This window comes from Parasteatoda tepidariorum, unplaced genomic scaffold (assembly GCF_982258835.1).
Source record: "Parasteatoda tepidariorum strain Cologne lab strain unplaced genomic scaffold, Ptep-v5.0 scaffold_58, whole genome shotgun sequence".
NCBI classification, from domain to species: Eukaryota; Metazoa; Arthropoda; class Arachnida; order Araneae; family Theridiidae; genus Parasteatoda; species Parasteatoda tepidariorum.
Window position 1 is genome coordinate 146092 of NW_028257417.1, and position 24397 is coordinate 170488.

General features: G+C 27.2%; 1 protein-coding gene across 20 annotated transcripts in view; it reads right to left on the reverse strand.

Annotated features, from left to right (window-relative positions):
- LOC147800818 (uncharacterized) overlaps window positions 1–24397 on the reverse strand; it is a 77072-nt gene that overhangs the window by 22571 nt on the left and 30104 nt on the right. For 10 of the 20 annotated variants that reach the window (XM_087156431.1, XM_087156429.1, XM_087156430.1 and 7 more), the window contains 4 exons: window positions 20501–20599; window positions 13926–14026; window positions 10709–10782; window positions 7629–7742 (listed from right to left, as the gene is read on the reverse strand). In XM_087156431.1, the coding sequence (XP_087012557.1) occupies window positions 13946–14026; window positions 20501–20599 (180 nt within the window). In that variant the 3' untranslated portion in view covers window positions 7629–7742; window positions 10709–10782; window positions 13926–13945. Of the gene's footprint in view, window positions 1–7628; window positions 7743–10708; window positions 10783–13921; window positions 14027–14120; window positions 14203–14302; window positions 14540–20500; window positions 20600–24397 lie in introns of all 20 variants that reach the window. The other 10 variants (XM_087156439.1, XM_087156438.1, XM_087156433.1 and 7 more) reach the window with 3 other exon arrangements.

Consider the following 24397-nt stretch of genomic DNA (forward strand, 5'->3'; position numbering starts at 1 on the left):
AGGCGTAAGTCACTAGCACGCGGTCTTATCCGTTGAACCACGTTTATACGGGGATCGATTTACTACATAGATTCATGTAGCCTCTTCCGGTTTGCTAAACAAAATACATAAGGGTTGTTTGCGAACCCCCTAATAGGTCTATAAAAAATTTTCATTGTAGGGTGGAGCGGCTCATAGAGGACAACTTTCCGTCCGAATTTTAAAATTATAACGACATATTAAAGGGAGTTAGACGGACTTGAAATTTGAACCTTTTTCCCGCCATTTTATTTTATTTTATTATTTATTCCTTTATCTGTTCTTTCAAAAAGAAAGACGCTAGATTTTAAACATAGAACACATTTCGGATGCTAAACTTTCGTGAAAATATTGTAAAAGGTGTAAAAAAAATATTATAATATAAATAAACTAATTATACGGGATTTTTCCAGTTTTTAAGCGTTATTTGAAATTTTTCGAATAAGAAATAATTATTTTTTACATATAGGATCCTTTAATATATCGAAAAACACATTCAATAAATATTATAATGGAAAAAAAGAAAAGAAAAAAATGTAAATAATTAGAAAAATTGACCTCTGCCGGTGTTCGAACCTGCAACCCTTCGCTTGAGGCGTAAGTCACTAGCACGCGGTCTTATCCGTTGAACCACGTTTATACGGGGATCGATTTACTACATAGATTCATGTACCCTCTTCCGGTTTGCTAAACAAAAAACCATAAGGGGCGTTTGCGGACCCCCTAATAGGTTTATAAAAAATTTTCATTGTAGGGTGGTGCGGCTCATAGAGGACAACTTTCCGTCCGAATTTGAAAATTATAACATCATATTAAAGGGAGTTAGACGGACTTGAAATTTGAAACTTTTTCCCGCCATTTTATTTTATTTTATTATTTATTCCTTTATGTGTTCTTTCAAAAAGAAAGACGCTAGATTTTAAACATAGAACACATTTCAGTTGCTAAACTTTCATGAAAATATTGTAAAAGGTGTAAAAAAAATATTATAATATAAATAAACTAATTATACGGGATTTTTCCAGTTTTTAAGCATTATTTGAAATTTTTCGAATAAGAAAAAATTATTTTTTACATATAGGATCCTTTAATATATCGAAAAACACATTCAATAAATATTATAATGGAAAAAAAGAAAAGAAAAAAATGTAAATAATTAGAAAAATTGACCTCTGCCGGGGTTCGAACCTGCAACCCTTCGCTTGAGGCGTAAGTCACTAGCACGCGGTCTTATCCGTTGAACCACGTTTATACGGGAATCGATTTACTACATAGATTCATGTACCCTCTTCCGGTTTGCTAAACAAAAAACCATAAGGGGCGTTTGCGGACCCCCTAATAGGTTTATAAAAAATTTTCATTGTAGGGTGGTGCGGCTCATAGAGGACAACTTTCCGTCCGAATTTGAAAATTATAACATCATATTAAAGGGAGTTAGACGGACTTGAAATTTGAAACTTTTTCCAGCCATTTTATTTTATTTTATTATTTATTCCTTTATGTGTTCTTTCAAAAAGAAAGACGCTAGATTTTAAACATAGAACACATTTCGGTTGCTAAACTTTCGTGAAAATATTGTAAAAGGTGTAAAAAAAATATTATAATATAAATAAACTAATTATACGGGATTTTTCCAGTTTTTAAGCATTATTTGAAATTTTTCGAATAAGAAAAAATTATTTTTTACATATAGGATCCTTTAATATATCGAAAAACACATTAAATAAATAATATAATGGAGAAAAAGAAAAGAAAAAAATGTTAAAAATTTGAAAAATAGACCTCTGCCGGGGTTCGAACCTGCATCCCTTCGCTTGAGGCGTAAGTCACTAGCACGCCGTCTTATCCGTTGAACCACATTTATACGGGGATCGGGTTACTACATAGATTCAAGTAACCTCTTCCAGTTTGCTAAACAAAATACATAAGGGGCGTTTGCGGACCCCCTAATAGGTCTATAAAAAATTTTCTTTGTAGGGTGGTGCGGCTCATAGAGGACAACTTTCCGACCGAATTTTAAAATTATAACGACATATTAAAGGGAGTTAGACGGACTTGAAATTTGAACCTTTTTCCCGCCATTTTATTTTATTTTATTATTTATTCCTTTATCTGTTCTTTCAAAAAGAAAGACGCTAGATTTTAAACATAGAACACATTTCGGATGCTAAACTTTCGTGAAAATATTGTAAAAGGTGTAAAAAAAATATTATAATATAAATAAACTAATTATACGGGATTTTTCCAGTTTTCAAGCGTTATTTGAAATTTTTCGAATAAGAAATAATTATTTTTTACATATAGGATCCTTTAATATATCGAAAAACACATTCAATAAATATTATAATGGAAAAAAAGAAAAGAAAAAAATGTAAATAATTAGAAAAATTGACCTCTGCCGGGGTTCGAACCTGCAACCCTTCGCTTGAGGCGTAAGTCACTAGCACGCGGTCTTATCCGTTGAACCACGTTTATACGGGAATCGATTTACTACATAGATTCATGTACCCTCTTCCGGTTTGCTAAACAAAAAACCATAAGGGGCGTTTGCGGACCCCCTAATAGGTTTATAAAAAATTTTCATTGTAGGGTGGTGCGGCTCATAGAGGACAACTTTCCGTCCGAATTTGAAAATTATAACATCATATTAAAGGGAGTTAGACGGACTTGAAATTTGAAACTTTTTCCAGCCATTTTATTTTATTTTATTATTTATTCCTTTATGTGTTCTTTCAAAAAGAAAGACGCTAGATTTTAAACATAGAACACATTTCGGTTGCTAAACTTTCGTGAAAATATTGTAAAAGGTGTAAAAAAAATATTATAATATAAATAAACTAATTATACGGGATTTTTCCAGTTTTTAAGCATTATTTGAAATTTTTCGAATAAGAAAAAATTATTTTTTACATATAGGATCCTTTAATATATCGAAAAACACATTAAATAAATAATATAATGGAGAAAAAGAAAAGAAAAAAATGTTAAAAATTTGAAAAATAGACCTCTGCCGGGGTTCGAACCTGCATCCCTTCGCTTGAGGCGTAAGTCACTAGCACGCCGTCTTATCCGTTGAACCACATTTATACGGGGATCGGGTTACTACATAGATTCAAGTAACCTCTTCCAGTTTGCTAAACAAAATACATAAGGGGCGTTTGCGGACCCCCTAATAGGTCTATAAAAAATTTTCTTTGTAGGGTGGTGCGGCTCATAGAGGACAACTTTCCGACCGAATTTGAAAATTATAACTTCATATTAAAGGGAGTTAGACGGTCTTGAAATTTGAACATTTTTCCCGCCATTTTATTTTATTTTAATATTTATTCCTTTATGCGTTCTTTCAAAAAGAAAGACGCTAGATTTTAATCATAGAACACATTTCGGATGCTAAACTTTCGTGAAAATATTGTAAAAGGTGTAAAAAAATATTATAATATAAATAAACTAATTATACGGGATTTTTCCAGTTTTTAAGCGTTATTTGAAATTTTTCGAATAAGAAAAAATTATTTTTTACATATAGGATCCTTTAATATATCGAAAAACTCATTCAATAAATAATATAATGGAAAAAAAGAAAAGAAAAAAATGTAAAAAATTAGAAAAATAGACCTCTGCCGGGGTTCGAACCTGTAACCCTTCGCTTGAGGCGTAAGTCACTAGCACGCGGTCTTATCCGTTGAACCACGTTTATACGGGGATCGATTTACTACATAGATTCATGTACCCTCTTCCGGTTTGCTAAACAAAATACATAAGGGGCGTTTGCGGACCCCCTAATAGGTCTATAAAAAATTTTCATTGTAGGGTGGTGCGGCTCATAGAGGACAACTTTCCGTCCGAATTTTAAAATTATAACGACATATTAAAGGGAGTTAGACGGACTTGAAATTTGAACCTTTTTCCCGCCATTTTATTTTATTTTATTATTTATTCCTTTATCTGTTCTTTCAAAAAGAAAGACGCTAGATTTTAAACATAGAACACATTTCGGATGCTAAACTTTCGTGAAAATATTGTAAAAGGTGAAAAAAAAAATATTATAATATAAATAAACTAATTTTCCGGGATTTTTCCAGTTTTAAAGCATTTGAAATTTTTCGAACAAGAAAAAATTATTTTTTACATATAGGATCCTTTAATATATCGAAAAACACATTAAATAAATAATATAATGGAAAAAAAGAAAAGAAAAAAATGTAAAAAATTAGAAAAATTGACCTCTTCCGGGGTTCGACCCTGCACCCCTTCGCTTGAGGCGTAAATAACTAGCACGCGGTCTTATCCGTTGAACCACGTTTATACGGGGATCGATTTACTACATAGATTCATGTACCCTCTTCCGGTTTGCTAAACAAAAAACCATAATGGGCGTTTGCGGACCCCCTAATAGGCCTATCCTCGGGGTAAATGTTGTTTAATAAAATAGTATAATCTTGAAAATTATAGATAATTAAATCATCAATAAATCTAAAAATAAATTTAATATTAAGAGTATAATTTTTTTACTAATAGTGCAAAAATAAGTTAGATAAGAGAGATGAAAAATTAGATCCTTGTGGTATTCCGTCAATTTAAAGAAAAATATCTTTTTCATCACAAAGATAATTATTAAAAATACAAAAATTAATTAGAATTTCCCAATAAACAAAATCATGACTAAGGATATGTTTAAAATCATAGTAAAAATTCAAAAGTACATCTTTTAGTTTAGAAAGGGGAATGCTAAGAGGAATGCTCCTGGAAATCAAAAGTCACAATAGAATTAATTTTAACATGTTTAATAAATTCTAAAATCAGTTGATTGCTAGTGATAATCCAAGAAAAATCTTCTTTAATAATATTGTTAATAATTTTATTTAAGTAGTTAGAGAAATTGGTGCCAGATTTAGTTAGGTAAGTATTAGTGACATGGGATTGTTCTAAGTTTTATAGGAATTTTATGAAATTTAGGACTGATAATTAAGTAAGGAATTGTATATTGCTAATTTTAATCTCTTATATAAAGCCAAAAATTTTTACTATTTTTTAACTCCATATTTAAAAGTGCAATATAGAATTTTTTACAGAAGGTTGGATAGTTACTGTTAGCTTTGTCTATGGGGAAACTATAAAATGTACTTGTAGTTGCTTTATTTATTGAACAATTATGTTGTTGTTGTTTCTAATCCCCAAGAGGTCCATCCCAATTAGACCAATTCCATAAGTCCAAAAATGTCCAGGAAGTCTAAAAACAGATGAGGTCTTGAAAAAACCTCGTCGATCTTAAAATCGATACAGTTTAAAATATGCTCGGGCGAAGTCTGAGCAGTCCTACATTTAGTGCAAAGTCCAAAAGTCTTTTGCCCCTGAACATACGAGAGACACCTCAAGTGACCACTTGCAAAGCGAGATAAACAAGGCGAGATGAACAATTATAGAAAAATTTGTTGAATTGTTACAGTTATTTAAATTATCCTTATTATTAAAAACAAAGTTTTTAAAGTAATAATAAACAACCTATTTCCATTCTGTTAACATACGTAAAGGTAAAGAGAATCTATTTGATATCTTTAAACAAAAACTATTGAGATCATTAAGAAAGTATTTTAGAAATTTAATAATTGATATATGGTAAATGGGTCTAAATTCTGTGCCTTTTATCATTAAATTCCTAAGTTCTCTATAATATTTAAATTACCAGTAATAATATGTTTATCAATAAAATTTTAATCTTTTTCTTCTTCACAGTGATATTCAAACTTTCCCCAAAATTTTTGATAACATCATTATAATTAAATATAGTTCTACCAAGAGATTTATTATATTTAAAGCTTTTAATTGCGTAAAATTCTTTTAATGGAAGTAAATTTTCAAAAATATTATAAAAATTTGATCTTATTGAAAATAGGATTTTGAAAGTTAACGAAATATTAATTATCTAAATTTTTCCTTTTATTTGGAGAAATTTTACTCATTTTAGTTTTTACAAGTTCGAAACAAAGTAATGTAAATTAATAAAAGAAAAGTTAATAATAAGATCTTGAAACATATATACATCATTATTCTTAAGGGGGAAAATAAAATCTTAATAAATTGGTTTAATATTATAATGAAAATCTTTTTCCATTCTAGAAATGAAATTTATATTTAATTTGTCACTATTAAGAGAGTTTCTATTACATCTTGATCCCCGTTTACCTCGATTTGTATGCTTATCTATATAAAAAAGTAAATAAGTTGAGGAGTTATTAAAGTTAATCTGTGTATGTTGGAAGGTATCGTTTAGCCCATACGGTAAAAATGTTTTGTATAAAAGTCTGTAGTAATTTTCTTTTTGTAGTCTTAAATCTAAATCTTCTACTACATCTAAAATATTAATTTTGACACTGTTAAAATTATGTTCCCTATAATGATTCATTTCCAGATTATTGATAATTTTATTACTGTTTACTGTTATCAGAACGGTGTTGATTAATTCAAATATTACGAGAGTTATTGGTTTGTCCAACATATTTCATATTATAAAAACCACAGGTTTACATATAAATAAAATTTTTACTTTTACAAAAAGAATTGGAGCTAGCGTTATTAAGAAGCGTATGTTTGCGGTCAATATTAGGGCAAGTTTTGCACCTTTTAACACCACATGCTTTATAAGCCAGTAAAATTTCAGACATTGAATGTCATACTTGCCAACATTGGAGAAATAAAATAGCAGAGATTTTACTAGTGACATATTTTAGGCTACAAATAAAGTTTTGATACATCATGCATAATCAAGTAACTCAAAAAGAGAAAGATATAAAATTGGAAATATTAAAAGCAGTTACTGTTAGTTGGAGTAAAAATTTTATATATAATTCTTAATCTCAAAATAAGATTTTTTTAAAGCAATATTTATAATTACTTAAAATATAAACACTCAACATACTGCCTGGCAATAGCACCATCTGTTGAGGAATAAGAGAAGTATTTTTGCCATCATCAATTATTTTATAGGCAAAAAGTTACTTTAAAAATTTCTTCAACAAATACGGAGAAATTTGAGAATACACAGGTAAACAGGAGATAGTTATAAAATACAGGAGACTTGGCAGGCATGGAATGTAATTCAAAAAATCCTTAGCTTCCAGAGTAGCAAGATGTCTATCCGAATTTCTCCTCTGAATTAGGCTCTTTGTACTGGGTACAACATGAAGAATAATTTTAATAGTGAAAAAAAAAATTTAAACATTGAACATATTTTTTACGAAGCACAAAATTTTTATAACTGTTTAAATCCATAAAAATAGGCTCATAGAGCAACGCCCTAAACACACACAACGTCCCAAGCACACGAAATTAGAAAAAAGAATTATTAAACTGAAGCAGAAGGAAAATGAAAGTAAGTTAATAGTAGATAACATTAAGAGGTAAGCTGCATTAAATCTGATCACTAAAACATAGCATAATAAATAAATACAAAAAAAGACAACAAAAAAAAACTTATTAAAATATAAAACTTATTGTTTTTCTTAATTTTCTTTGGGTTTTTTTGTCCTTTGTGTATTTATTTATTATGCTATATTATATAGACATATATACACATGCAGAGCATCAATGAAATAACAACAAAATCTACATACCTGTATCAGGTTTCATCATATGTCAGTGCCATTGTCATACAAATCAGCAACATAAGTAGGAAAAACTGCACAGTGCCAGTATAAGAAACTGTAGTCAGAAGCATCCTCTTTAACCTGAAATAAAATAAATTAAATTTAGTAGAAATATTTTTAATTAGCAAAAATAAGTCTTAAAAAGCTGACAAAAAATAACTTGAAAAGCATAAGCTACAAAAAATGCTTATGACTTCCACTAATACTAATTACTTATAAAAGTAAGAAGAGTTTTAAAACTTATTAATTTTTGCTAATAAAACTGATGGGCTCAACATGCATGGTAGCTAAGCCCTTCAATTAAGTCATTTATAAAATTTAACAAATAATTTTAAACATAATTTACCCTTAAAACATTAGATTTTCAAGTAGTTAAAAAAAAGATACTTTTTCTAAATGCATAAAAAAAACTTGGATAGACATACCATAATTTGGCAGAGCATACCATGGCATTTATGATTTATAAACATTAAACTTCGGTATGCACTGCGTACCTAATGGGGCAGCCTGTACAGTATTTTTTTTTTTTTTAACTACTTGAGCTAGAAAATTCAATTTTGTTCAATTGATTCTCCAAAATTTCATTATTTTTCTTCATCTCTTTATCTTTTGCAGCAATCTATTTTTATATTTTATGATCAATAATAATTAAAAGAATTAACAATGGAGGTGTAAAACAGTTTGCAAGAATGTATCAATGGTGCAACATACGTTCTACCCTTCACACAAAAAAGTCGTCGGTGAATTCCCCTCTCGCAATCACTCTGCTAATAGTCTCTTATAAAGCGCAACGGAAGTATGATTCCACCTTTTTTCTGCTGCAGGTGTGAAGAAAAAAAGTGAAAGAAAAATATCCAATCAAATGAGTTGGGTGAAATGGTTAAATCTTAAAGATCAAGTTTTTTTTCCCACTTTCAGCTGAAGATCAACTTTATTATTAAAAGAAATAACGCATTCACGATCATTTAATGCTTTAATTTTGTGCAATTATTCATCTATTTTTAAAACTATTTTTTTAAAGTTTTTAGCTGTTGTCATTTGATAGGTTAAAAGTTTAGAAATTTAAAATTAGTAGTAAAAAAAAGGGATGCGTTCATGATTGTTTTATTGTACAATTTAAGCCACATTGAAAAAATTGGCTATTTCATCATCTTTAAATAAGCTTAAAATAAATGTATACAAAACAATAAGTATATTCATTTGTAGCATGATACTAGGCAAACATTAATGAAATTTAAAATAAGTATTAATAACTTTCTTTATGTTACAATGTTAATTCGGATAGAAAAATATAAATAAAGATGCTAACTACCTAGTAAGTTTTAGCTCTATAATTTGTGCAATTTAAATTCTTGTTAAACATATTATTTAAAATTTTTTAGGTAAGTTTAATTTCAAGTAAAAGGTTAAATTTATTATTTATTTTAGTAATCAATATTTTAATAAGGAGAAAAAGTTATAATATGTTAACCAATGTACCTTTTATGCTAAAATTAAATTTTTAAAAGTCGAAAATATGGTAGCATACAACTAAATTTTTAAAAAATAAAATATAGTAGCACACTATTTTTCACTTTAAAACAAATAGCATTTAAAAACAGACATTCTATTTCCAAACCAAAATTTTAAAAAAAGTTATTAAATCTCTATAGAATAATAAAGATATAGAATAGCCAATTGAAAAAATATCAACTGTCATTTATTTTGTCTTAAATATAGATACATATTCTGTTTCAACTTTATTTAGAAATAATCTATTTTGTAAATTGCATTGTATAGGAACAGTAATCATTAAAATAAATTGTATTGATTTTATTGTTCATTAAATTAAACTTATTTTACCATGAGAATTTTTATGAGAATACCATTCTGAATATTAGCGTACACATTCCCATTAGTACAAAATTTTCATTTTAAAATATAAAAAGATTTCTTTTTTATTTCACATATTTTGACAATATAACTTTTGAATTTATAAAGAAGGAAGACAATTAATCAATATATTAACACTATATAGCATTACTTATCAAAAGTAATGTAATTTTATTAGCCAGAAAGAGTATATATGCAATAATATATCAAAACATACTGATGGTAATGCAACATTTGAACTATGTTCAAAATACTTTTAGAGGAATGGGTGTCACAAGATATATTCTTTTTTTTCCTTGTGTGTGTTAACACTGTGTTAAATTTTTCAAAAACTATTAATTTCAGAAATGCATGTTCTTTGAAACTTTTGACCCAAATGAAAACATTTTAATTTTAAAAAAAAATGCAACTTTCAACTAGACTCTTAGTGCACCAACTACTAATTTTGTGAAAGATATCAGTGTTTTAATTCAAATAATATGTTAATTAAAGTCACTTGTATATTAAAATCCAGTAACTGAAAAATGCAGTTGTTATGGAATTATTCATCATTTCATGTAATTCAAATAAAATAAAATGAATAATAACATGTTTTTCTTTTGACTGAAATGTGAAATAATGCTACCATTTGCACTCCTACAGACATAAGCAAACAGTCTTCATTCTTTTGCACATTTAAATTCAAACTTTATAATCAAATAAAAATATAAAGTTTAGCAAAAGTTTTTTTTTAATTCATTCTTATGCAAAGCTCTTTGCAATATTTTTTTCTTATTTCTAATAGGCATTGTAATATTTAACACTAAATGGGGCATTGTAATATTTAATACTAAATTATTTTTAAAACTTTTTGAATGAGTTTAAAACAATCACTTTCTCTAAGTTTAAAGGGGAAGAAAACTTATTAAGCAAGATGGAACTGGACATTACAAATGTTTTTTTTATTATATGAAATAATTCCTCTGCATAAAATGCAATCTATCATACATCGGAATAATTTTAACAATATACACATAATATATAAATAAATATATTTATTATTTTCAAAAAAGTACCCTTGAAAAAATTATGAAATAATTTTAAATATTATGATCAAATTCAAAAAATTACTGAATTTATAAAGGAACTCAAAACATAAATATTCATACAATTTGATATTTAAAGGAATTGCATACCTGGACGATTAAGAGCAGATAAAACAAATATATAGTCGACACTCACTATACTTTTTGAAAAATACTAATCTTTCCTGTAAAAAAAAAAAAAAAAAAAATAAGTACATTAAAAGATATCTTAATTTCTAAAGCCTAAATAAAAAAGTAACTTTTATTCAGAAAATAAACATTCATGATGTTTTAATGTAACTGGTTTAGCAATTTTGTGATTGACAAATATAATTAAAATAGCAAAGATACAGTAAAGTAAAACAATAACATTTTTATCATAAAAGCTAAACTAAACTCAGAAGTGCAACAGCTCAAGGAGACCTACTGTACCCATCCTGGTTTTCTTGACATCTGGGTTACAGCAGTAGATTTTACAATTGGGTTGTCAACCAAATGTGTAATTCTCAGAGTTTAATCCCCAAGCATGCTTGGCACTCATTTTATCAACCAACTGAAGCAATGAAAGGCTGAGTTAACCTTACCTTGATTTAGCATAGAACCCAGGACTTTTGACATGCTACCACTAAGCCATTGGGCATGGGCATCTACTATAAAAGCCACATTATTATAATTTAGTTTTTTTAAGACTATACTCGAAAGAAAAACCAGAAAGACAATTTAAAGCTAAGCTCCTCAAAATGTTGAATTGAGTGAATATAATATAAAATACTATAATACTAAATATTGAAAGGTCATTTTTTTAGTACATATAGCTGCATTGAGAAATACAAATGGCAAAACATTCTGAATTGAAGTACATTTATCAAACTTACTAATAAATGAATAAACTTGATTTAATGATAAAAACTTAAAAATGTTTTTTTTTCATTTTTATCACTATAATTTTGATTAAGTTGATAATTAAAAATTTCAAGCATAAAAAATCCTAAAAAATTTATCTTCTTTTTGAAGATCTAATAAATTTAAAAGAATTAGAACAATTTAAACTGATACAGCATTGAAACCCTCTTTTTGAAAATAAATGATTAAATTATGCATTATTAAGAATTCGAGTACAACAGCTGATGGTTAATTGAAGCCTACTCAGTTTCAGATTGATAGATACCAGCTTGTCTGGGATGTAAAGACGACTGGTGTAGTAATGCTGACCACATTGCTACTATCATGCTGTTGGTTACGAAATTGTGAAGTCTTAATATCCACGACCCCTTTGGCCCATAATGGGCTGTTGTGAAAATGTTTTACTTTGTAGTCATGGAGAGTAAATTAGGTAGCTTCTACATTAGTGTGTTGGAAATAAAAATATATTCTACTTTTATTATAGGTTATTCAGGTATGAATACCAACAAATTAAGATTAGTTGACTCAGTTATTTTTGAAAATATATGAATAGATATATTCTAAAAACATGTGTCACTTAAAAATAATCTAATTATATTATAATGAAAATTTTAGATAATTATTAGATGAAAATCTTATACAAGTTTTGCATAAGTTAATTTAATTTTTACTTGAAACTATCAAGATAATATCACATCATGGTTGTCATTTAGCTATATATAAAATATAAAAACCAAATTTTCAGTAGATTTTCAAGATTTACAAAACTTAAAATAGTTCATACCTTTCCAATGATGATTATTTTCAAAGCAAGGTGTTCTAAATGTTTTACCCAATATGAGTAATTGATTCATTAATAACAACTGAATGACGGTGGAATATTCTTTCAATTCCTTATAATTGAAAAAAAAAAATTTTTCATTGGAAATTTTTTTAAAAAGCAGCTTTAATGGCAATTATAAACAGAAAATAAAAATTGGATTTCTTAATATTGAGTAGAATTAACAATTTAAAATAGACATATAATTAAAAAAAATTAAAAATCCATATGAAGCTTGCTTGAGTAGGTAAATTATAAAAATTTTTGCCTACATGCTATATATCATACAACTAGATTACACAACAAAAAACAGTCTATGTAAACTGATCAGCTCTTTCACAGCAAAACAAAGAAAGTGAATATATAGCTATAAATTATTAGATATAATATAAACAAGTGGTTTTGCAGTAATATGGCTTCCTTTAAAATAAACTAATGGTTATTGAAGAAAAATTTATGGTTTCCAAGCTTTTTTTAAAAAAGTAATGTTAAAAATGTTAAATATACAATACTCATTAATTAATGCTTATGCATACTGCTCTGTTTTTTGCAGGACAAAACAAAAAAGAAACTTTGTAATTTTTTCAAAAGCAATTTATAAACCACAGCTGAAATTATTGTCTCTGAAAAAGACAAGACATTTTACCATGTCAGTTGTACTCTATTATAGGTGGTTTTGAAAATTAGAGAAATTAACAATTCCAAGAAAAGTCATAATAATGAATAGCATCTAAAAATATAAACAATCAACTGAAAAAATCATAGAATATTGAACTGATAGTCAACTTATTAACATTGGCCCAAAGTTGACACCAGAATAGACTGATATACAAGTTTTATAGATGAAATATTATAAAATTAGTTTTCTTGTATTTTAATACATGCAAAAATTATCTATTTTGTATCTTTTATCAAATAGGACCATTTTACCATTTACCATAGGACCATTCTTTGTCCACATTTTACAATTTTTTACTGATTTAAAATGAGCATCACTGAGCATACTGATTTTAAATGAGCATTTAAAATCAAGACCTTAATAACTAGATTTAGATGATCTAGTCATGGTTTATTATGCCTAATTCTAAACTTTTTAAAGTGTAACTATACTACTGAGTCTTAATGTCGTATATTTGTCAGAATCTTGACACTATACAGAATCTGATAAAGTATTAATAAAGTAAATTCACAATGAAAACCAAATTTCCTATAGAAAATAATTTTTTTAATTTAGCCATTAGGTATAAAATTCCATAGGAAGAAAGTTAAACAAAGGTATTGCTAAAATCATATAAAACAAAGGGAAAAAATTTAGATTCAGAAATGATGAAAAAACTCTTTACAAACATAATTTGCATAATCCATATCTAAATCATAATATTTAATTACATTCCCAGGAATTAGAATTAGTTAATAGTCATTTCAATAAGGAATAAATTATCAAACAAAACTTTTGGTAAGTTCAACTAAAGAACCAGATAATAATGCCATCAGTGAATTGTTAAAAGATTAAAAACTAAGCTTCAGTTTTCTGTTAACAATTGGGCTAGTTATAACCATCGCTATGATAATGGAAGAAAAATCTGAAGAAAATGTTATACCCACAGCAAAACCACACACACACATCATCCGTTTAAAAGCAGCTCCAACTTTATTTTTCTTTGAAAGTTTTTCTTTACTGGATATAGATTCCTCAGAGAAATTGTCTGAAAAAAAAATAGTACATTAATATGGCTTCAATCTTTCAAAGAATTTTGTTTTAAGTTAGCGAAGAAATACAATATAAAAAGAAATTATTACCATAGAGGAGGTACAAAGACAAAAAAATTTCTCATATGCCCATTTTTTTGGATCTCATAAAGCAGGACCAAATGTCCAAAAGCTATATATGAGAAAATATAAAGTAATTATTATGTAGTAACATAATTTATAAAAATGCCTTATTAAAGTTTGAGCTTATTCAATGAAACTTAAACACTAACCTTCAAATGCTAAGTACCTTCTGAGAAGTTTTTTAAGAGCTTGTTACCGACTGAATCAAATTTTGATACAGCTGATATTGATATATTCAGAAAAATTTTCTTCTTTACACAAGTCAAAAAATTCAACTAACTCATCTCATCAAGATTAGGAATAAAAAAACTAACAGCATTGCTGCAACAATGTATGCTTCCACACAGAGAGAGATCGAATGATTCTGACAAACCCTATAACATTTCCTAAAATCAAAAATGAAAAGTTCAAAATGAAGCAATTTGATGGTTACGCAATCTAATGAGGAATACATTTTTATACATGCTACAAAAATTATTATTATCAGTTATTGAATTTATTTGCAAATATCAAAAAAAGGTAAAACAATCAATTGAATAGACAAGACACAATGAATTCAATAAACATTAAGACAAATTTAACACAAAAGTAATAATACAAACTTTGATTTAAAAAGAAACATAATTGGGTTCTTAATATAACGTTAGAAGTAATTTAAAAAGTAGAACATTACACTAAAAACTGCTAATTTGAAATAAACGTCAAAAAATAAAGTTTGGAAGAGAATGCAAATGTATGAGAAATGCCAAACTAATTTTCAAACATGATTATTTTATATAAATAAGAATATGTAACCAATTTATTTCCTTAAAAAGTTTTCAGCTTAGAAAAGCAGCAAAATTCATATTATGGTTAGATCACACAATGACAATTATCGGCAATGAAACTGGCAAGTCAATCGCTATCCTCTACTTTCTCAAAAAAATGCTCGAAAATCCTCATGCGATATAGAAATCACGGTTGCCCGAAATATTAGCAACTGCTCAGGCAATTTTTTTCTCTCCGTTAACTCTTGAACAATTCAGATCATTTGCTTTTTATGAAATTTCAATTTTGTGGGATGACATATACAAAGGTAAATAAAAATGGCGACGACGCTGATGAAGAAAATAATCAGATGAAATTTTTTGATGATGAAACAGAAGTTTTTTAGTTCAATAATAACATTTGCCTTTAAATTAAAGCATTAAAAATACTTTTACATGATGAGATGAGAATCTCAATGAAGTTGATGTACCATAACAGGAACCTGCACATCATTTCAAAAGTGGTGAGTTCAGTAAACTATTTTCTACATTTTCTTTTAAAATATTTATATTTGGTTTAAACTAATAAAATTAAAACTTATTATAATTTATTCCAATCAAAGTTTTAATTACTTTAGATAGAAATAATTTCTATTTTAATGTATGTAAAGATTTATACTGGTGAAAAACTTCATTTTGAAATATCCGCCAAGCAATTCGCCAAACTTTGTGGCATTATTGTAACATAAAATATAATAATCGTTGTATTTTTTTATTTTCAAACTTTAATCTTTATTTCAGCTGATTGTTAAAGCATGTGTTTGATTATTTGAAAAATTTATTTTATTTTTATTATTGAAATAGTTATTTTATTCTTCCCTAAGAATTCTTTTAATTTTTGAAAAGTTAATTTTAAAACAAGTTAGAAAACAAATATTTATCTTCTCTCTCACAAAGCTACACCATTTTTCGGTAATTATTGAAAAGTATTAGAAAAAGGTAGTAGTATTATATATAAGAAGTAATTTTTAAAAATAGAAATTCCCAATTTCCTTTTCTGTTTCTACATTCATCCCCTCTTTTTTTGTTAAATGATGATTTGCATAATATTTTGTTTATTATTATTCAAAGTTAACTCTCGATACTTTACTTTTTATTTATACTTTACATTTATCTATTGATACTTTACTTTTCTACAATGGTAGTACTGTTTGTCTACGATAGGTACTCTGTCCGCCACAAAGTCTGCGGCAGTCTGGTGCTATGGAAACAAGAAGAGAGCATTTTAGGGAGGGTGGCTTCGATGAAGAGGTCTCCTTTTCTTTCGCCTTCGATGATAGCTTGTATGGGGAGTATACCAGATTGGCTGACTCAGCCACCAGTAGGAGACTTATTTAATCTGGTTCAAGAACTTTTTTAAGATTCGCATGAATATTTCTTTCTTACTTAAAATAATTCTCTCGATTCAATCAGTTGTTATTTTTTAAATACAAAGGAAAAAAAGTGAACAAATTCTGACATTAAGGGTAGTACAGGTTTTTTTAATATTACTTTTTAATTTTACGATATTTATTATGAATGTTCATTCATAGTTAGATTGTTTAATTTCTAAACTTGCACATTTTTTAAAGCAGTTCATTTCTTTTATTACTTGAATTTTCTGGAAAAAGTGAAGAGCTTAAACTTAATAACTCTGATTTTAAAAGGAGATAAAACTTTTGCTGAAAATAAAAATAGTTCACGTTATCTGTGCCGGAGAAATATTAAATATCTTTATTTTGATTATTAATTTTTAAATATTTTCTTTCTTTCTTTATTTTTTTTGAAACTGAAAGCAAGTGACCGCAACTAGGATGAAATCTAAAACTATCAACGATGATTTTTATCAGCACCCATCAAACCATCTGGAATTATCTGAAGTTTTTTTTGCTTAAATTACGTTTTCTTATTCATATTTTATTGTAACCTGTACAGTTTTTTTTCACTATTTATTAAAAACAGTTTTTATTAGCAAATTTATGTTTTTCTTAATAACCAATTTACTATGTATGATAAATTTATAGATGAGTTATTTATTAATAAAACATTGAGCTGCTTTAAACAATTTTATACAATTTCCATACATACATATAAATTTTTAAAATTTTTTTTCTAAAACAGAAGCTTTTGAAAAAGAGAAAAGATTAAAAAAAAGGAATCACACGCTCTAAACGATGTTTCAGGCGCGAATGCTCATTTCTCTTAACTCTAGGGCTAATACAATAGATCGAAGAAAGAAGTCTCCTTTTCTCCCACCGAAACCAGTCTTAAGAGGGACCCCGCACCCCTACTTGAAATAATCATACCTCGTTACCATAGTCCCCGCCACCCCTCCAGACGAATGGCGGACAGAGTACCTATCGTAGACAAACAGTAAGTATGTAAGTTTACCTTACTAATTTTTCAATATACTTTCATTTTTAATAGTCTTCGTTTATAAATACAATTTATTTTTTTTAAAACAAATTTCAGCCCAAACGTTAAAGCTACAAAATAAAATATCTGCCATCTTTCATTAGAGTATAGAATAATCTTAGAACTATAATCAAAATATCTGGCAAACTTTAAATCAGTTTATAAGGGATACCTGACGGCTTAACTGATTTCAAATTAATGGTATTTAATCCCCCTTATTCTAATGTGCGTATTCCAATGTTAATATGTAAAATTTTATCATGATAGTGATTTCTTTCTTTTATTTCAGATATTTTGTGGAATCTTGCAAGGTTTTTTTGGTGAAGAAGGAAAGAGTTGTAAAATTTTTATGAATGAAATTAAAAGATAAAAAATGTAAATGAATAATGTTCTAAACATTTCACTTGACTTTTTCAATTGATTCTTGTATTATTTAAAATACAAAACACATTTAAAGCCTATAACAAAATAATAGGGTACATGAAAAAATATGCTCTTTATAAAATACAGTTTTTTTTTCCTAGTTATTAATGAATTTATATAGTGTATATATTACAATAAATTTGTCTTAAAATAAATTATGTAACTTTTAATTAAATTATCATATACCAATAATGAATGCTTATCACAAACGGGTTGGTCGCTATGGTCTCCGGCCACGCGCCAACCAACCAAAATCACCATAGTGATATTTTTCCTCCACTTGTTGCTGGTGGTGGCAACGGGTGACTGAGATGGGGGATATGTGTTTTTAAATGTAACCAAGTAGTGTGTTTTAAAAGGGAGATTAAAAAACTATCTCCTATAATTGTACGATGAATAATTTTTGTTTGTAACATTTTTAATAAAGTCTTATAACTGAAGCTTTTAAAAGTGTTATATGCTTTAAATTTTACAATAATAAATTGCAAGTATGAAATTGAAAATCTTCTTATATTTCAAAAATAATTTTAAAAAGAAATTGGTTTTTCATAAAAATGATATTCCTGATATGCAATGTGAAAATGATGAATAGAAGTTATGATCCCTTAATGCAATGTAAATTAATTTTATGACAATAAATCCGGAGACATTATTTATTGTGTATTTTTTAGACTAAAGTAAAAAAAAAAAATAGAATTGATTTGATAGATCTAACAGTTTTAATGTTACAAATATTTTAAGATTAAAAGGTAAGTCAAAAAATGCATATTTCATACATTAAACCCTCATTTCTCTTTAAAAATTATTTCAAAGGTCTATTTTATTAGGTTAAGCATAAAAAATTGAATTTGAAGAAATGTCTCATTTGTTTAGATAGCAATGTCAGTTGCATAAAAAAGTCAAAAAATTGTACTTTCTACACATGAAACATTTAAAAAATTTCGAATTGCTTCACTATTAAATCAGACAGCTTGGTTTTATTCTCATTCAATTTAGTGTACACATAGCAGGGTTTGAGATTTTTTTGATTTTTTTTTAAAAAAATTTAAAAAATCATATTTTTTTTTTATTTAAATCAGATTTTTTTGATTTTTTATTCAAATACACTGTAAGAAATTTAATTTATGATTAAAAATACTTCATAAATGTTTAGTCAAAATTAAATTAACATTAAAACTATATTATAACAATATTTTAGGAGCTTTAACTTACTAAAATAATTTTTCGTTATAATACATAGCTTTGAATGCATGCCAACCATTTTGGAACAAATGCATGATTGAAATTTAAAGACTAGATGAAATAGAGAATTTAAAGAGTACTTCAGGGGTCTGTTTAGGTTTTTCTGAAAGGCACCTATTTTGTGAAAATTTAGACAAAATTTGTGAAAATAAAAAATTATATTAAAAAATCAACACAAAAATATTGTAAAAATATGTATTTATCATTTCCTACGAGACACAAAACTAAAATTTTAAGAAAAAGTATTTAGTGAAATTATTCTACAGTTTTTCCTAAAGTTGAATTTGTGAAGGTAACTCTAAACGGTAGTAAATTTGGCTCGGACAGACCCCTGTACTTTAATTATTAAAGCAAAGTTTCAATTAGCAAACCATAATTTTAATTTAAAATTGTGATTTCTTTTTTTTCCTCTTGATTTTTAAAATGGCAAAATAAATGTAACAGATTGTGTTTATAAATGTAGTCATTCATCAAAAAATAAATAAAAATTTAATCTATAAATTTTTATATTAAAATATTCATTTTTAATTGTACATCAATAAAATATAATGTAGATTTTAATTCCATACTTTTTCAATCAAAAGGTAGAATTTTAATTAGCATTATTTGCATTTTTTTTTTTTTAAAAAGTCATGTTTATTAATTACTTTCTACAGCTATGCAAGTCTATATTAAGACAACATTAAATGTTTACTTTAATCTGTACTTTCAATCTCAAGAATCAATAGATTTTTAAAAATGTAATTTCAAATGTGTTGGAATTTAACACACATCAAGAAAGAGAGTAATTTCGTTAACTAAAATTAATTAATGTAGCAATTTATTTGAAATAAATTTTAAAACAAAGATAAGAAAATAATAAAAGTATCAATATTTGAAACACTGTTTTTTAACTTTTAAAATCAATATATATAAAAAAAATTAGTTGATTTAAATCAATAATTTTTTTAAAAAAATCTTTTGATTTATATCATGATTTAAATCAACAAACCCTGATACAAATCAATAAAACAGGACTATAATAGCAGGGATTACAATAAAAAAAAACAAATAAAATAACAGGGATAACAATGAAAAAAAGGATAATGTGGTATAATATACAAATGAAATCAGCTCTAATTTTATAAATCAAGTAAAATGCTACACGCAAATAAAATGATAATAAAAATTAAGAGTTATTTATTCAAAATGCTAAAAACAGCAACGTATAATAATTTTAAATAGAAAAAAAAATCTTTTTAAATGACTTTTTTTTTATTATTTAAAACTTTTAGGGGAAAAAAATCTAGAAAGTTTTAAACAATTTGTTTGCACATAGTTCTAATCTAAAGAACAGCTTTTCCAGTAGCGGCATTCTAAAATTAATAAATGGGCTTTTTTGTCAATTTTTTTGTGAAATAAAACAATTTCTGCAAAACCAATTTGGAATAACTTTTCAAAGTTTTTCCTAAAATCACTTAGAGATGTAACTGTATTGGTTACCCTGAAGGATTGAGCAGGTATCATAGTAGGTATTACTGTTTGAGGATAGCCATAAACTGGAACATTGACCATTCCAACCATTCCTTGCCCAACAGCAGCCTAGAAGGGAAAAAAAATTCCATTCATTCCATTTAGGCTTATCACAAAGAAATTACATTTTGCAAACATTTATAAACTGGTTGATTTAAACCTAGCAGTGAAAGTATGATGGAATTGAGAAACAATGTACATAGCTATTTAAATAAACAATCTTTATTTTTTTAGATAAAAATTATAATTTAAAATATTATAACAGAATCAGGGTCTGTCAAGACATTTTGTGAAAGGTTCTGTATTTGTAAAATTGAGAAAAAAATTACTCGTGATTTGTGAATATAAAATAAGTGTTAAGTCACATTCTTTCAACCACGGTCCTGTTTTGTGAATTTGTGCAAATAGGGTTCCGTTATTGCAAAAAACCTTTTCAAGGAGCTTTTAAATTGTAAATGGACACAAGATTATGCTCAACACTGTAAAATTATAATTAAAAATATTTAATTTTCAAAAATAAACAGCTATTGCTGCTACTAAATTAGAGATGCAACATACAAATATTTGGTATTTAGCCTATACTGCACAACAAAGAATATTCATTTTGGACAAATAATGGAAACAAAATCACTCACATTTTTAATAATTTCAATGAACACATTTTAAATAACATAACTTAGTTATGTATCACTCTTAATGTGTTGCACATTAAGTAAACTTAAACAATTCTTAAATTTACAATAGTTTTTTTTAAAAATTGATATAAGTTAATTTTTATTTACATAATATTTTATCAATAAATTTTATGAATAATATATTGCTCAATTATTTACAAAAAAATATCCTTTAATATCAATAAGAATGTACACTCGATGTTTGTAGAAGTAGATATATTTTCTTTGAATACTACATTTTGAATTTATAAATTTTTCTTTTACTTCGAAGAAGTTAAGGGATCTAATATAAATGAAATGAGATCAAATTTAGCCTTATAATTAAAGCAGAAAAACATGATTAACAAAACACTTAGCATCAGACAATTTTCCCTGCCCATTTACAATAATACATTTCGAATTTATAAATTTTTTTTGACTTCGAAGAAGTTAAGGGATCTAATATAATTGAAATTAGATCAAATTTAGCCTTAGAATTAAAGCAGAAAAACATGATTAACAAAACACTCAGCGTCAGTCAATTTTTCCTGCCCATTTACAATAATACACAAACGTCTTTCGAGTGTCACTTGTGAAGGGTCCGATTAAAAGACAAATTATTTTGTGAAGGGTCCATTAACGGACCCAAATTTCTTCTAAACAGACCCCTGAGAATTAAGACAAAATATTCTGACATAATATATTTCAATTTTTGAAATGAAGTCTAAGTTTAAATTAATCAGATTCATCAATGTATGATTAGCATGAGTTTCAGCCAGTAGTTTGAAAAACCACATTATTTTTGTAGTTCACTGCAACTGCACAGAATTTACAACTACAACTTGCTACAAATGCAGTTAACTACAACTATTTTTTTAAAAAATGAACTGACTACAAACTATTTTTGAATTGTAGTGACTACTTCACTACTTTGAGACAAACTTTGCTAGAGAACTTAGTTTACACATATATTCAAAATGGGTGTGAATAAGAAATTGGCTTACATTAAAATACAAGGGAATAATTAAGAAATATTTATTCATGTTCACATGAGCCAGTTTGTTACTCCAAAAAATGTGTTTCGAATTTGATAATATAATCTTAAACTTTTTATGCATTTTTCCATGAGATTGGTCCCCATATTATAAAAATGACTTGTTTATTTTTTCTTAAAAAAATATTTATAGATATTTTTTACAGCAGTCAAAACAAAAAAAGGGTGCATAGCCAAATCTTTCAACAAAAAATAAGCACCTTTTAAGAACTTTTTAAGCACTAAAAAAATATTTTTAAGCATACATTAACAAAATGCAAAATTATTTTCAAAGAGTTTACATGATCGTGATAAAATAACTAGTTTTTGACAAAGAAGTCTTTTCTTGATTATATTAGCCACCATAAAAAGATCGAGAGATTTTTCGGTCCGAAAAATGAGGGTGGAAAATGAAACCTGGAATTGAGAATATCTAGCAAAATGCAGCAGAGTTGCACATGAGAGTGCTAGAATCTCCAAGAACTCAGGTCAGGAGACGAACATGCGGTTTCGCAAGTATTTCATTAAACATGTAAAATGATAGCTGCTTTCATACGCTATTGGACAAACGATAGGCCGACATGGATTGTGGTTGAATAAAATGTGAAAACGTTGAATAGAACAAGGTGAAAACCGCGATTTTGCAAAATACATGCCGAAAATCGACATAGTAAAGAAAAAAATCTCTTTTTCAAAAGCACTTTTTAAAAATACTCAAAGAAAAAAGCACCTTTAAGGGCTTTAAAAAAAATTAAAATCGAGATAAGTACATTTAAGCACATTTTAAAAACGCTACACAACATGAAAAATAAAAGCCATTAAAAAATAAAGATTAAAATAAACACCATTTGCTGAAAAACAATAATTTTTTCTTAGAACCATTCATATCTCTATATATCACAAACTTTTATTCCTAACTCTATAAATTTTCTTTTTTAAAAATTCCCAATTTGAGCATTTCATTTTAATTCTTTCAAAATTTCAAAAAAGAGGAGGACGACGAACAAACTGAAGTAGATCCAACACGGAAGACGTTGGAAGTATTATGCGTCCAATTCTTCCATTGCGGTGTCACATCATTATTTGATTATTTTGCAATTTACAACAAATAATAGTTTCATTATAATGTAATAAAAGTAATAATAAAGTACATATTATTTTAAATAATTTTTAACCAAAAATATTTGTTCATATCTGTCCACATTGGAGAAATAAATAACGGAGATTTTACTAGCAACATTTCTTAGGCTATGAGTAAAGTTTTGACACATGATGCATAATTATGTAAGTCAAAAAGTAAAAATTCACATTTAGAAATAATATAAGCACTTACATTTAGTGAAGTAAAAAATATGCATACAAATCTTAATCTAAAGAAGATTTTTAAAACCATTATTTATAAATACTTAAACTATTTTATTTGAACAGCTGACCCAATTCTGGGCTTACGATTGCCAATGTTCAATTCTGTATTCTTGTAATTTTGATCCCAATCCAGAAGACGAGGGAGCTCCTGGATCAGTACCCCCAGAGATATTGATTTGTTATGGGAACACGTAGGACTTTGCAACTCGACAGATTTAACATGCAGTCACCATTCACTACACGGGGAGTCTTCGGTCGGTTTGGGATCGAACCCACAAACTCTAGGACATGGGCCCAGTGCCCCACCAACCAGGCTATCCCGGCCTCTTCTTAAACTATTAACATTCAGCATACTACAGTACTAGCAATAGTATCATCTGTTGAGTAATAAGATAATTATTTTTGCCATCAGTGGATATTTTATCACCAAATTTTTTTTCTTAAATTTCTTGAACAAATACGGAGAAATTTGAGAACATATGGGTAAACAGGAGATCGTAAAATACAGGAGACTTGGCAGGTATGTTTGTTTAATTTTTTAAAGAAGAAATAATTTTTTTTCTTGATAAATTCAAAAATCAAATTGGAAAGATATTAATTGTCCTATGGCATTCTGGTCTCTTGCGTTTTCTCAAGACTAATTTCAGCCCTCAGGAGTTCTGAAGAGAGGTCATATCAATAACTGTTAGAAAATAAAAGAAATAGCTTTTTCTGAGGACAAAAGTGAAAAATGTTTCTGAAATTTGAAGTGCACAAACATCTTAACAAATCGAACAAAATTTTATAAACACTTTTTTTAAAGTCATACAATATGCA